A 16017-nucleotide genomic window follows, 5' to 3' on the forward strand; every position below is an offset into this window, starting at 1 on the left:
TACCTCTGCAGGTAAGAAACTTCTGCCTCACTTTACCTCCTATTGCACCTGTGACCCGCCCCACAGTCTCCAGTACATATTTCCCATATTCTTTTCTAGATACAAACCCAGCAAACTGACTGGTTGCTGTAAAAACTGAATTTAACATCCCAAATACTAATTTTTTATGTCTCTAATGGCATGAAATGAAGAAGGCATGTATATATTCTAAAGTAATCATCCTTACTTTGGAAATACAGGATGATAACAAACTCAATTTTGTCCTAATTAAATGTGAAATAAAGTCCTTCAAATTAAAGTCCGCAGATCTATTTTGTCGAGATGTATTTCTTACCTGTGATGGTATATGTAACTGACAATGACGGCTAAGAGACATAAGAGGAGAATGATAGCGGTAGTATAAACCACAGGGTGCAGGAGGCTGGCTGCCTGGGTGTATAGTTCAGATCCTGTCAAATCCTGAGGGCAAAAAGAAAGATTCATTCTAGCAGCACTTCTCTCCACATTTAACTACTGAGATTTTTTTGAGTGATGAAAACACATCAATAAACAAAAACTCTGGCCCTTATGTCTCTTTATTTTATTTAGACTAATGTTTCACGCTATTTTCCTAACATGTTACTTTGCTTTCCTAACTTCTATGGTGTCAATTGCTTATGGCATACCCTCATTTTACACTGGACCATCTTTTTTATAAATTGAAATATTGACTCTGCTATGAGGGTAAAAGAGAAATCAGCCCCCTACATTTAGGCAATTCAGAAAGCATAACCAGAATTCATCCTTTTCAATGCCCTTTAAGCCCAGTTATCACTCTGCATATTCACTAGCTGATCAGACACAATGAGAGCAGTATCTCTGAGGCTACAAAGCCCAAAGACACCTCTCTAACTATCTGTAGTCAACTTCAACTTCAAGTTCCTCAAATACAAACGGACCAAACACTGCATAGGGCATTGAAGACATAGCAGTAAGACATGGCTCCTGTCCCTGAAGAGGTGAAAATCACAGGGGAGACACATGTACAATTAGATCATAACAATGTTTGATGAAGATAAGTAAAGCACAATTATGGCAGCAAAGAGGAAGAGCCCTGTAAGAGCTCAAAAATCAATAAATGGCTGAGCACAGTGGCTCGCACCTGTAATCCCAGCACTTTAGGAGGCTGAGGTGGGCAGAAGGCTTGAGCTCAGGAGTTTGAGACCACCCTAGGCAACACAGGGAGATCGCATCTCTACAAAAGATATATTTTAAAAAATTAGCCAGGCCTGGTGGTGTGCACCTGTAGTTCCAGCTACTCGGTAGGCTGAGGTGGGAGGATCACTTGAGTCCAGGAGGTCAAGGCTGCAGTTAGCCAAGATAGCACCACTGCACTCCAGCCTGGGCCACATAGTGAGACCCTTTCTTCAAAGAAAAATAATTAAAAAAAATAAATAAGCAATAACAGCACGTCACTTATAGAACACTTACAGGCATTGACTGTGAACAATCTAGGCATTGTCTGTGTCCAGCACCGTAACTGTATGAGGTTAGCCCCATTTAACCAAAGCAAGTTGGAAAGACACCTCCACCCTGGCCACCACGCCAGATAACCGGGGTTGTAAGAGTCAAAGCAGTAGGTTTACCAGATCCCTTCACTAAATTCTCTTTCTGCACTGACTCTTAAAGCTAAAAAGTGACTACTGAATAAGCGAAGGAGCCCACAGTGGATATACCTCCAATTAGGAAGCTGTTATTAATAAAATATCTGAAACAAGAAAAGCTACATTAAAAAAAAAAAAAAAAAAAGGAAGAGAATAAGTGACAACCAGACAAGGAAATAGAAGATGACCTCAATAGAGTAGGAAGGGAAGGGGCAAATTTTCCCAAGAAAGAATCATAAGTTCACAATCTACAATTATAGATCTAAAAAGATGGTTATCAGGATGCCTAACAAACCCCTCACCTTATCAAATGCTGAACAGTTAATGACAAAAACCACAGTAAGTGGGAAGCAGAGATGAGAACACAGGAAACTGAATTCCAGCTAGACTACTCAACTACACTATGATGAGCCTCTAACTTACAATTCACCCATTTACTTGAGAAATATTGAGTGCTGGCCACGGCCAGGCACAGTACCAAGTAATGGATATACAGGGAAAGACAGAACACAGTTCCAACCCTTGGAGGCCCTGCAGTCTGTAAATTAAGTACACAAAAGGTAAAAGACCAGAGAAAAGCGTGTCGGGACCAATTCTGAGCAATTTGCCTTTGTGAGATGCCCATAACACTAGCCTGTAATACATGGCCTCAAAATAGTTGCACTCTGTTAAAAGTCCAGAATATTAGTAGGGAAATTCAAAGAAATGTTGGGATAATGAAAACCAGTTAGATGCTAGTGAGAACAGACACATTTTCCTCCAATTTCAATGAAAAGCTTCTATTCCAGTACAGAACTAATACTGAGGATAAACTTTCAATATCTAGTTTAGCTTCTCAACTCCTTTTGTGCAGTGCCTGCTTTAGATTACTGCAGGAAATGTTCAATAACACGTTGCCACTTACCAGCTATAAGACTTGGGGCAGTTACCTCACTATAAAATGGAGACTCCTCTAATCATCTTAGGAGGTTTGGAGAAGGGGTAGAAGAAAGGCGGTAAAAGTGCCTTCCATAGCCCTTGGCAGAGAGTAACAACGGGGGAGCTGGATACCATCAAATAAAACATTCGACGAAAAGCCAATTTATTTCTCAAAATATACTCTATATGGCATTCAAGTTTAAAAGAAATCAGTTATTTTTGGCCAGGTACAGTGACTCATTCCTAGAATTTCAGAGTTTTGGGAGGCCCAAGGCAGGAGGATTGCTTGAGGCCAGGAGCTTGAAACCAGCCTGAGCAACATAGTGAGATCCCATTTCTGCCAAAAATAAAAATGAAAACATTAATGGGGCATGATGGTGCGCGCCTGTAACCCCAGCTACTTGGGAGGCTGAAGTGGGAGGATCACTTGAGCCAGGGAGTTTGAGGCTGCAGTGAGCTGAGATTGTGCCACTGCCCTCCAGCCTGGGCGACAGAGCAAAACCCTATTTCTAAAAAAAAATAAAAAATAAAATTAAAAAAAGAAATTGCTACTTTTCAAAAGTCAAACAAATGTGACACAGAATGAAAAAGAAACTAGATGTTGAAACAGAGGTCAACAATGACTGAACAAAGGCATGAGTACCTCTGTCACTGGTCACACAGGGCATTGCTTCCACACGGGCATTTTTTTGTCAACATGTTTTTATTGACACATAATAATTGTATATATTTATGGGATACATGTAATATTTTGATCCATATATATAAGTGTAATGACCAAATCAAATTGGGAAATATGAAATATGCAATAAATATGCAATAGATTATTGATAACTATAGTCACCCTGCCATGCTATCAAACACCAGAATTTATTCCTTCTATCTGTACTTGGTTGTACTCATTAACCAACCTTACTTCACTCTCTCTTCCTAGACCCTTCCCTTCCCAGCCTCTGGTATTTTCCATTCTCCTTTCTACCTCCATGAGATCAACTTTTTCAGCTCCCACATATGAGTGAAAACATGCACTATTTGTCATTCTGTACCTGGCTTATTTCACTTAACAAAATAACTTCCAGGCTCATCCATGTTGCTGCAAATGACAAGATTTCATTCTTTTTTTTATGACTGAATAGTACTCCTTGGTGTATATATACCATATTTTCTTTACCCATTCCTCTGTCGATGGACTGATGGACACTTACGCTGATTGTATATCTTGGCTATCGTGAATAGTGCTGCAGTAAATGTGAGCGCAGGTATCTCTTCAATACACTGATTTCCTTTCTTTTGAATATATACTCAGCAGTGAAATTGCTGGATCATACGGTAGCTCTATTTTTAGTTTTTTAAGAAACTTACAAACTACTTTCTATAATTGTACTAATTTACATTCCCACCAACAATGTACGAGAATTCTCTTTTCCACATTCTATTATTTTTTGTCTTTTTGATACAAACCACTTATCTGTGGTAAGGTATCTTATTGTGGTTTTGATTTGCATTTTCCTGATGACTAGTGACGGTGAGATTTTTTCACATACCTGTTGGTCATTTGTATGTCTTCTTTTCAGAATACCTAGTCCGATCATTTGCCCATTTCTTAAATCAAAAATTTTTTTTATGTTGAGTTCAGTTCCTTATTATTCTGTTATTAATCCCACAAAAGCATTTTTGACCTGCCCACATGCAAAGAGGTCTCCTGCTAAAACATGAACCTAGGGAGAAGTATAGTATAAAGGGCCAGATAGTAAATATTGTAGACTTTGGGGGCCAAGAGGCAAATCAAAGCTGTTATGCAGGTAATATTAACCATGTAAAACAGAACTACCAGGAAAATTAAAAGCCATTATTAGCTTTCTCACCTTTAAAAAAATCTGGCTAGATTGGGCAATACAAAATAATATAAGGCCGGGCGCGGTGGCTCACGCCTGTAATCCCAGCACTTTGGGAGGCCGAGGCGGGCGGATCACAAGGTCAGGAGATTGAGACCATCCTAGCTAACACAGTGAAACCCCGTCTCTACTAAAAATACAAAAAATTAGCCAGGCGTGGTGGCGGGCACCTGTAGTCCCAGCTACGTAGGAGGCTGAGGCAGAAGAATGGCGTGAACCTGGGAGGCGGAGCTTGCAGTGAGCCGAGATCAAGCCACTGCCCTCCAGCCTGGACGACAGAGCAAGACTCCGCCTCAAAAAGAAAAAGAACATAAAAATATTTATGGCAATTGAGAATTTTAGAACACCAGGATAGTAAACAAGTTAAAGCTCTACAATGAGAGAGAGAAAGCAGAAACCTGAATCAAATTATTTTCAATTATGGTAGTAAATAAATATAGGCTTTATGATAACAAAAACATTACTAAACACACTATATAAAAATGGTAGTATGAGACACCTCTGAGTAAAAAAAGTAAAATTGTTGCTCACATTTGCAACACAGTAATAAATAAAATAGAAAATGACTCTGCCCTCCGGCAACCACGTGACCACAGTCCATCACTAAATAGTAATCTTAGTTACTCTTCTACTCAGTACAAACTTTAATAACTAAGCCAGGAAATGAAAACTAAAGTTCTCCAGAGAAGTTAGCTGAACTAATACAGAGAAATTAAACATCAAATGTGTGTTAAAAAATCACAAAGATGAGCATTACTAAGGACTCAAATCAATGGAAAAAGTTTTTAAAACTGTTTACTTGTCAGAGATTCATATATTTACAAGTGTTACTTCAGGCCTCAGAATTACTGAATATAAAATCAGTGGAAGTTTTCCATAATTATCACTGTATCAATAAGAATAATTAAAATAAGTAATCGTCTAAATTCACCAGGATCTGAGTAATGGAAAGGAATCCAAAGAAAATATATCAGGGCATCCTGTGTGTCAGGGTATAAAGAATTATAATAAGAGTTTACCATTAAAATTTTTAAATAGACCTGAAATCAGAAATGTAAAAAACCAAAAATTTAAAAAGAGGACTATGACTTACTTCTATGTTGCTTTTTCCCCACCCACTAAGGAACAAAGAATACAAATTTAAAGATTTTATTCTCCCTACCTCACATCATCAACAAAAAATCAATTCCAGTCAAATTACGGAACTAAATATAAAAGGTAAAACGTATTAAAGCTTCTTGAAGAGAACAAAAGAGAAGATCTTCATAATCTTGGGGTAGAAAAATTTCTTAAACAGCATTAACTAAAACAACAACAACAACTAAGAAATTACACTTCAGAAAAATTAAGAAACTCTCTTCATAAAAAGACATATTGAGGAAAAAAAAGGCATGAACTGGGAGAAGATGTATGCAACACATAAATCCAACAGGGAGCTCATATTCAGAACCCATATTAAGAAGTTCTATAAATAATAAATAAAACGAAAGCCAAAAAAATTAAAAATAGGCAAGACCTGAGCAGGAACGTCAGGAAAAGGGGATACCCAAACTGCCAATAAAAAGCTAAAGAAGTGCTCATCATCAATGGTCACTAGAGAAATGCAAATTAAAACTAGAATGATACATCACAATACTACCACCAGAAGACTAAAATGGAAGATTGACAATTTCAAGCATGGCAAAAATGTAGAGCACCTGGAACTCTCATTACTGTTGAGACCATAAACCAATATAACCACTTTGGTCAATTGCATGGCTTTAGCTACCTAAAGCTAAACAAATGGAAAGCCTGCAACCTAGCAATTTCACTCCTGAGTGTACATGTCCCTCATAAAACAATACATGAGTACTCACAGCAGCTTTTTCTTGACACCTAACCTAGAAACAGAAATGGCTATCAATGATAAAATGAACAAACTTTGGCATATTGAGACAATGGACTACTACACAGCAATGGAAAAGAGCTAAATGCAAAAACGAAGATAAATTCCATCCATGTAATGACAGGAAAGAAACCAGACACAAGTGTACATACTACACAACTAAAGTCTAAAAACAGGCCAAACTTATGGTGAGAGACATCAAAAGGGTGGTACCTGGAGATGGTGGCAGGAACTGACTAGAGAGAAACACAGGAGCACTGTCCAGCACTCTAGTACAAATCTTGTTCTTATATATTCTTTTGTAAAAATATAATCAATATTTGTGCACTTTGCTCAATACCTCAATTTAATGAAAAAGGAACACCAGTTGGTCCCTTTGATTATCAATTCCACTTTGGAGAATTTGTCTCACAGATGCTCAACTAAATGTGTAAAATGACACTGCACAAACCACTAGAAACAAACACAACAGAGAAATATCTAAATAAATTATGGTAGAAACATAATAATCAGAGATAAGAAAGAATGAGGAAACTCGTATATTGATTTGAGAGGATTTCAGAAAGAAGACTTAGCAGAGGGATCATTAACACAGATTCCAAAATGAGACTGTGAATTCAAATCCCAATACCAGCACTAGCTTTGTGAGCATGGCATTTAACCTCTCTCTGCCTCAGTTTCCACATCTGTACAGTGGGGGTGATGACAGTACTATATGTCATGAGGCTGTTATAAGAGCTGAGTAACTGAATGTATATAAAGACATCAGAGGAATGGCTGACACATAAGTACTCAATAAAGATTGGCCACCACTACCACCATCACCATCCTCCTCTTTAAGACACATCATCACCATCATAGTTAAGATATGTTGCTCTATAGAAAAAAGCACGGTTTAGAACAGTGTGTGTAGCATGCAACCTTTGTGCAAAAATGCAAAAAAATAGAAACATATATTCATTTTTGTTTCCATAAACACGAGGGTCTCCTCAACAATATGCAAGAAACAAACAGTAGTTACTTATCAGTGTGATGCGAGAGATGGGTAGGACTTCCAGCTTTCACTGTATTTTAATGTGTAGAAATAAATAAAACATTACATCCATGTGAGTATAGTACTTATTTTAAAATTATTTAAACAAAAACATCACTAGCATTTATGTTCAATTATAGAGTAAATGATATCAAAGTTGCTTTGAATACCATTTTAATCTATAAAATGACACATTAAGATGGTATTCAGCATGTTTTATATAAACAAATGTAAAAGAATCACTAGAAAAAGAAAATTAATGAATGCTCTCTAGTTTCATATTTTTAGGTGAACACAATAACAAAAGAGGAATCAATGTATATAAATTAGCTTATCTTCACCACTAGTGATTAAAGTATTAAGTACTACATAGTTTGAACCTAATCATAACCCTACTTTCTATTCAGTTTTCTTTCTTTGTTTTTTCCTGCAGACACCAGCTCCTGTGAATCTTCCTGCCCCACCTGGCTATTTCAGATCATATCATTCAAGCAAATCTAATTTCCACTTAATTTTTTTTCTGGCCCCCAGTGAGACCTTAGTAAATAATTGGTATAGCAGGATGTATACACAGATTTATGAACAAGTACATTCTTTATGTCGCATTTTTTAAAAATTCAAAACTCTTAAAATCAGATAAAGGAAAGTTTTACGGACTATATCCCAAGATAGGAATTTAGACTTACTACATAAAATGATATATTAAGATCATATTCAAGAAAAATAGGATTTTATCAATTTTTAAAAGCTTAATATAAGGAAAAAAGATGCTGCTTTCTAATTTGCTTTCTAATTTTTTAAAAACAATTTCTTCAATCCTAAACATAACTTTAACTACCTAAAAGTGGGTATAATTTCATTAACTTTTTCTTTATGTTTAATTAGCAACTAACTCCCATGCAGTAACTTTAATTTTGTCAACAATTTCAAATACATTTCTCTTTGCTGCCTCTAGATGGCACAATTACATTTAAGAAAAGGAAAAAGTCTGAAAAAGAAAAAAATCTTAGTACTACTGTATTTTAGCTTTAAAGAATTGTGTATTACATTTTTTAAGAGATTAAAAGTCTGAAAGATAAAAGAATAGCTTATTCCTTCCAGAAAAGGATTATACTAATTTAATAGTTTTGAAGAACAGCTAGGAAATTCACAGATAGATGCTTTAAACTGGTATTAGATTAAATAAAACTAAAAGTTTCACATGGTGCAATATCATAGCGAAGGCTTATAAAATGCATTTTTGTGTATATTTTGCGTTTCATTTATTTTGCTCAATTTTTTCTTGTTAACTATTATATAAATTTCTGACAATGTTGAATATTATTTCTCATCAGTACATCACAGTTTATTTTATACTCAAAATCTGAATGAGAAAAACACTTTCAAAATGGAAGAGAAAATGCCACATACTTTAACGCTTCATGCTTTAATTTAAAAGGTGGCAGTGGCTCATGCCTGTAATCCCAGCACTTTCCGAGCTTGAGGCAGGCGGATCACTTGAGTCCAGGAGATCAAGACCAGCCTGGGAAACATGGCGAAACCCAGTCTCTACTAAAAATACAAAAATTAGCCAGGCATCGTGGTGCCTGCCTGTAATCCCAGCTACTCAGGAGGCTAAGGTAAGAGAATCACCTGAGCCTGGGAGGTAGAGGCTGCAGTGAGGCGAGATTGCACCACTGCACTCCAGCCTGGGCAACCGGAGTGAGACTGTCTCAAAAAAATAAAAAATAAATAAAAGGTGACTACACAATAATAAAATGTGAACTTACAGAAACCAGACTCATGCTTACAGAAATCAAGACATCTTCCATTTACAAAGAGAATCAGAATCATAAACTGTCAACACTAAAGTTAATCCCAATTGAATAAAGGGCCTTTATATATACAAATATACAAATATAGCCGAGTCTATAAACATACATGTTTAAATATGTTGCTTGCACTTGTATAAAATGCTCAATTATGTCAACGAAAAGATAATCCCTTTACTCTGATAAATAATCTATTCACCTTTCTGCTTGCTTGACCTGTTTACCAGGTAAGGTATAAGTTGAATTGAAAAAATAAATAAATAAATAAATAAAAACACATAAGAGTCAAAGAAAATTATTTATAATCCAGGCTTACTTCAAGATCATTTCTAGTGCTAAATGCTATTTTTTTAAGAAAAGAAAAATTCATGAAATATAAAATATATCATGTTTCAAGGTATTTAGCACTTTGATAAAACATTTTCTAGAAAATAGATTTACAGCTGGAATCAGAAATAACATAGAAGTTCCTCACACCCAGAGTAACCTCAAACCATTTCTGGGAAATGTCTTTCACACTCATCAGTAATTCCTTCCACTACACTGTAAACATACTCCATGATGTCAGTATTTATAATAATCACAATATAAAATAAGAACTAGCATGGTTTATTTCATAATTATCTGCTCAGGAGTCAGATTCATTTAAAGACCTCATTAATAAAAACACTTGCTCCTGTACATTAACAACTGTTATTTTACTCCCAAAAAATTACAGGTTGAGTATCCCTAACCCGAGAATCCTAAATCCAAAATGCTCCAAAATCTAAAACTTTTCAAAGAAAATACTCCTTGGAGGATTTCAGATTTTTGGATTAGGAATGATGAACTGGTAAGTATAATGCAAATATTCCAAAATCTGAAAAAATCCAAAATCCAAAACATTTTTAGTCCCAAGCATTTCAGATAAGAGATAAGACTCAACCTGTAATAAGTGTTAACAATGGCAAATAGCAGAAAACAACACTAGAATGGCATTAAAACTGAAAAGACATTCTTTGTGTCAATACTGTCACTTGCAATGACAAAAATGAAATTATCATGATTAATTCTAAATTCAAATAGAGTCTAACAATTACGACATGTAGTGGGAAACAGCGCTAGATTGCAAAGTAGGAAAATGTTCTTTCGCTACTCACTGTGTATCCTTCGGCAAATGAAATCACTCTTTCTGGGCAGAGGGAATCTGACTGTATCAACAGTCTGTCCAAGTTTTAAGGTCAAGGACTAACTGAACTGATTGACTTAGAAAGTTGATTTAAAATTCCTATATACCAAACTCAATCCCATACATTTCACTTGGTAGTAACTTAATTTCCCTTTAAAATCAAAATTAGAACTCCTATCATCTCATATAATCAAAGGGAGCAAATTATGTTAAAAGTAAAACAAAACAAAACAAAACAAAACACTTCATTTGAGCTTAATTATGCATAGCAAAAATTTAGAATAGTGTTTATGCATAAAGTTAACAACTGCCATACCATTAAAACTGCATAGTTACTAAGGGAGTAGCACTGAATCGTAGTGATATTTTCATCTGAATAGAGTATATGGCACCCATCTGACTTCCAGCCTCCTTGTCCGTTCAGCAAATCGAAATCCCACCGGGCTGCAACAGCATCTGCTCCATGTGCAATTCGACGCAGTGTCACATTAACAGGGATGTGGTGGGTATCTACATTCACACCATCTGGAGAAAATGGGAAATAAAAATATTTCTGAAACAAACTTCATAAACAATTAACAAATGTCAACTTCTACAGTAATGGGTACTCTGCAAGATCTTTTTTCGCTAGTGACTCATTAAAACGAGAAAACACTAAAATAAGCATTTTTAGGAACAGTCAACTGCAAGGCCTCATTGTCCACTGACTACAGGATAACATATGCCAAATACAAACCTATTTTGGTGAGAATCACAGGGGTAACCACAGTACGTCGTTTTCCATCATCAGCCAAATTTGTTGAATTTCCAGTGGCTGGAAAAAGCTTTCCATTGCGGAATGCAATGAGTTGAAGCTTGTAAAGAGAGTCATCAGTTGGCCTGAGTTCTCTTTTTTGCTTTGGTGAGAAAAGGGAAGGAGGAAGCTGAATAGAAGCCTCCACAATAGTATTCTGAAAAAATATATATACATAAAAAAAAGCTCACTACATTAGTACATAGAAACCAGAAAAAAATATGTCAGATAGTTACAAAAGTGGTATAATTAGGTTGACTTCATTTTTTAAATTGTATATGCAAAATTTAATAGTTAAAAAAAATCAGTCAAGCAAAATGTCAACACCACATAACATAGATTAAAAGAAGTATAAAACAGAAATGCAAACTTTAAAGAGTTAAATAAGTAAACAAGAAAAGTGTTTCAAATTACAAAGTTAATTTTCCCATGATATTATATGTTGAAGTAGATAGCATTAAACAGATCAAGGATCTCAATGATCAGGCTGTATCAATTTTACAATGATAAAATATGATAAAGAAGCATAAATGTAGCATATCACAAATGTGAGTATAATTAATTTGGGCTTATGGAACTTTAAGGTGATTTATGATGAATTCAAACTGCCACATAACAAAAGAATGAAATTATACAAACATAATAGAGGTTTAGATTCAGTACACTTAGCAGAAATTTCCTTGAGACTAGGAAACACATTTAGAAAAAAAAAAATAACACATAGGAACAACTGAAAATCCTGACTGATCACTGAATGTTTTTCAGATTTCTTCATTGAGGATTTTTAAATAATAAATTATTCAGCATTCAGTAAAAAAATATATATACCAAAGAAGTGAACAATTAACCATCTAAAAACATTCCATAGTTAAAAAATTTATTATACAATCTTTATCTTGGCCTCTAACCTCTCTTCTTCTAATTCCATATTCACCAGAATTTCCCCTTAAGAAACAAATCGAACCATGTTATTCCAGTTTAAATAACACCTTGGTTCTGCAATGTTCAAATAATACTAAGCCCAAATCCTAAGTTCACCATATAATTTGATGAAAATCTATTGCTCAGATGTATCCCCTGAATGTTCCTATAGCACAACCTAACACACAGCTACACTGAGTTATCAATTTAAGTTCTCCTATATTCTTTTTATGCCACCATGCTCACTGCACAGACCAGCATCTCTACCTGAAATGCTCCACTATTCTTTTGTCTCACAAACTTTTGAATTGGTGTAACGGAAAGTGGATTAGAATGAAAAACGTTGGCAGCCAGGGGGAAGACTTTATACAGAGTCCTTGAAATAGGGCTTTTTTGGACAGTTAATTACATCTCCTCAGTATATTGCATCTCCAGATTAGCTGTTCCCTCTTCTGGACTCACACAACACTCTGCACACATTAGTCATGACACACACTTGCAGCCCCATGGTGTAGCTCACTGTCTGCTCCTCAAACCAGAGTATGAGGATTTGGGGTGCAGTCAATCTCACTCACTTTTTGAAACCTCTAGGTTAATAGTTCCTAGCACTTGCATTTGATCAAAATAGCCCACTGTTTATGAAATGAACAATGTCTGTATGGCATGTTTATTTTAAAAACAATTCTACTTAAGCAAATGATTGACTTTAGAATTAACAATGTTAGATCACAGCAGATACCCATAAATATCTTTTCAATGTAAATATTTTAGAAGTTTGTATATTACTTTTAAATTGAAGATGCCAAGAAAATATTTAGCAGAAATATTTTGTTTGAGAAGATGCATAAAAAGGTTCTGGCTATTCTCACTCACAAATATAATCTAATGTGAAAAAAATTATAAATTTATTCACTAATCTAGATTTCTATTAAGTACACAAATTTCTCCTAAGTACATAATGACACATGCAAAGAGAGAAAACAGATTAGTTAAAAGTTCCAAATCGTGATAAAGTATTACATAATGCACATTTATTAAAACTCAAATAGTATAAAATTCATAAAATAATATTGTTATACACACAAAATGACTTGAAAACAAAGCATAGCTCTTTGGGGAAGTATTAGTAATGATAAATCAAATTGATTTAAAAGAAATCACTTAAATTTTTTAAAAGAAAGTTAAAATAGGGAATAACATCTATACTTTCTAGAAGTTAGAAAAGGTCTCCTACACAAGTTTAAATCTGTAGAACCAATTTAAAAAAAAAAATGTACAAAAAACCAGGAGTATGGACATATTACTGGGTGACCAGAGCTATATACTCATGGCTGTTACATATTTAAGGCTTCTAAAATATCCTTCCAAGTCCAATACAAACATTACTAAATAATAACTGCAGGTTCCCTGGGATGTAGAGAGTGGCCTAGGGGTGCCAATAAGGCAAACTTCAGCCGTATCAATAATATTTAGATTTTTATAGTAACAATGGAATACTTGTGTATTTAATTTCTTTAAAAGAAATGTTGATCATTATTTACAGAAAGATTGTAAATCTATTAGTCACCACAAAACATTTACTTAATTTGGTGCATTTATCATGATTATACCTTCTTCCACCTGGCCTGAGGATGGCAAGCACGAAGTTTGTGAGTTCATTTAACCATACATTTATTTTAAAATATATGGATTACAGCAATGGAAAAAGATAACGAACACACGAATGAGAGGTAATAAAGTAGAAAACTCCCTCTTAAAATCCTTTGGGAAAAACAAGTTTTCGGTTTCCAATATTTACTATTGAAAAATCATACACCAAGTAGAGAACATGAGATCTGAAATAAGAAAGGATTTGGGTTCCAGCCTCACCACTCAGCAGCTGGTTAACACTGCACAACTTTGTTTAACCTCTCTGAGTCTCATCTGTCAAACACAGCTAATCATCTTTGTAAACAAATGGTTGTGAAGACCAGATGGAATCATGACCATGTCAAGCACAAAAGGCTAGGGAACTGTCGGTGGTATTTTTTACTGTTGTTACTGCAGCACCATGGAAGATGGTTATCTGGGGACTGGGGCAGAGGAAATGCCCTAACTAAATTGCCAAGAATAATCTAGAACGTCATCATGTTTTGACTTCTACCATTCAGTTTCAGTGTTCATTTTAACATTAAAAATTGATGAAATACGAACACACATGAAATGATTGTTACCACACAGCTGCTTTTTTTTTTTTTGCTAAATTCATCTATATTTCACTATTTACAATGACATTAAGCTAAAAGGAAAATGATAAGCATAATGGAGGTTAACTCAAATATTTTCACTAGATCGTAACATCTTTCCTTATCAAAAAATCTGGACTTCCTCCACTATGAAGTTAATAAAATGTTCAGAAATCTTTATAGGTTAAAATCTACAGAATTCTAACATGAAAATCAGAATGAGCCAAAGAAACATCTGATTCGAAACAATAAAATACTAATTTATCTATGTTTTCTTGACCACTTACTTGACTTTAAACAGACAGATGCTATATCTCCTAATTATTTTCTTGTATATAATTATTAACTGCATACCACCTTTTGAGTTTCTCACTGAAGATTAACAGCAATTACATTTGACTTTAGAATTAATTTTTTAACTGACTTTGTTTGCTAATTAAGTTTGGCTGTTAATTTTATTCAACATTTATTGAATGTTTAGTTACTCTGGGCTTGGAACTATGCAGAGCCTGGAGACATATAATGCAATAAATACACTGTGGTCCCTGTCCCCCAAAATTCATAATCTAACAAAGGAGAGATAACAACAGCAACAAAACAATAAGAGCTAATACTTACTGAGTGCTTACTCTGTGCCAGGCACTGTGGTGAAATGTCTACATATTTACCTCACTTAACCCTCTCAACAACCCTTCGAGTTAAGTACCATTTCATGATCTGCATAACAGCCGAGAAACTGACATTCAGAAAGGTTAAGGTAGTTGCCCACATTTGCACAGCTGTTAAGTTGGGGAGAGAACCTGAACCCAGACTGTCTGGCTACAGAGAGACCACAGTCTTAGCATATGGCCTCTCACTGCAGCTCGCTCCACCACTGTATCACCTTATAATTATTCTGAAGAATGAACAAAGCACAACGGGATTAACAGGCAATGGTTAATTCTGTCTGAAGAAGAGAAGGAAGAATCCAAAGGCAGTTTTAGAGGGAGAATAGCAGGAATTTCACCAAACAGGGATGGACTGGAAAAGTGCAAAAACGAAGGCAGGAAGCAAGAAGATGCATAATGACTGGCCTGAAAAATTCAAGAGACTTCAGCTGGACTGAAGCTCTAGATATCTGGGATGTGTAAAGAAAAACTGATTTCTAAATTCTAGTCAGGTGAAGTATAAAGAACTAATTATTTCTCCTTTTTGGCTACATTACAGCTGAACTCAAAACACCAGCTTATTTCCAAAGCCCTCAGTAAAAGTAAAGTAGTTTACTGAAAACAGACACTATTTTGTTATGCTAACATATCTGAGTTATGGTATCCACAGTGAAAGGAAACATTTCATTGACAAAAAATTGGAAGAGATTTGATAGATGCTGTCAGTAAGAGGCAAGTATTAGGCAACTCTGTCACCAACTGGTGACCAACTGAAGCCAGGTATGAAGTCACTGATGATTCCAGCATTAGGCTCGCCCTCAGACAACCAAGAAACCCATCTTGGTTCTCAGGCTCCCACGTGTGACAGGCAATGAGAGAGAGATGAACAAGGCATTATGGGAAAAACGAGGAAGAAAAATAAAGGAGACAAGGGTGGGAGTGGAGAACTGGATGAGATTAGGCAAAATTTCTTGCAGTGACATTTCTGCTGGGTGTTATCACCAAGGAGCTGGGAAGGGAGGGGAGGAGTAGGGATTCAAGTAGGAGAATTAGCACAAGCCTGCTTGAGAATGACCAG

General features: G+C 35.4%; 1 protein-coding gene across 2 annotated transcripts in view; it reads right to left on the reverse strand.

Moving 5' to 3' along the window:
* Positions 1-16017, reverse strand: part of ADGRA3 (adhesion G protein-coupled receptor A3) — a 127945-nt gene that overhangs the window by 14962 nt on the left and 96966 nt on the right. For both annotated transcript variants that reach the window (XM_002814636.4, XM_063723340.1), the window contains 3 exons: positions 11090-11303; positions 10670-10878; positions 335-459 (listed from right to left, as the gene is read on the reverse strand). In XM_002814636.4, coding sequence (XP_002814682.4) covers positions 335-459; positions 10670-10878; positions 11090-11303 — 548 coding nt within the window. The remainder of the gene's footprint in view (positions 1-334; positions 460-10669; positions 10879-11089; positions 11304-16017) is intronic.

This window comes from Pongo abelii, chromosome 3 (genome assembly GCF_028885655.2).
Source record: "Pongo abelii isolate AG06213 chromosome 3, NHGRI_mPonAbe1-v2.0_pri, whole genome shotgun sequence".
Taxonomy (NCBI): domain Eukaryota; kingdom Metazoa; phylum Chordata; class Mammalia; order Primates; family Hominidae; genus Pongo; species Pongo abelii.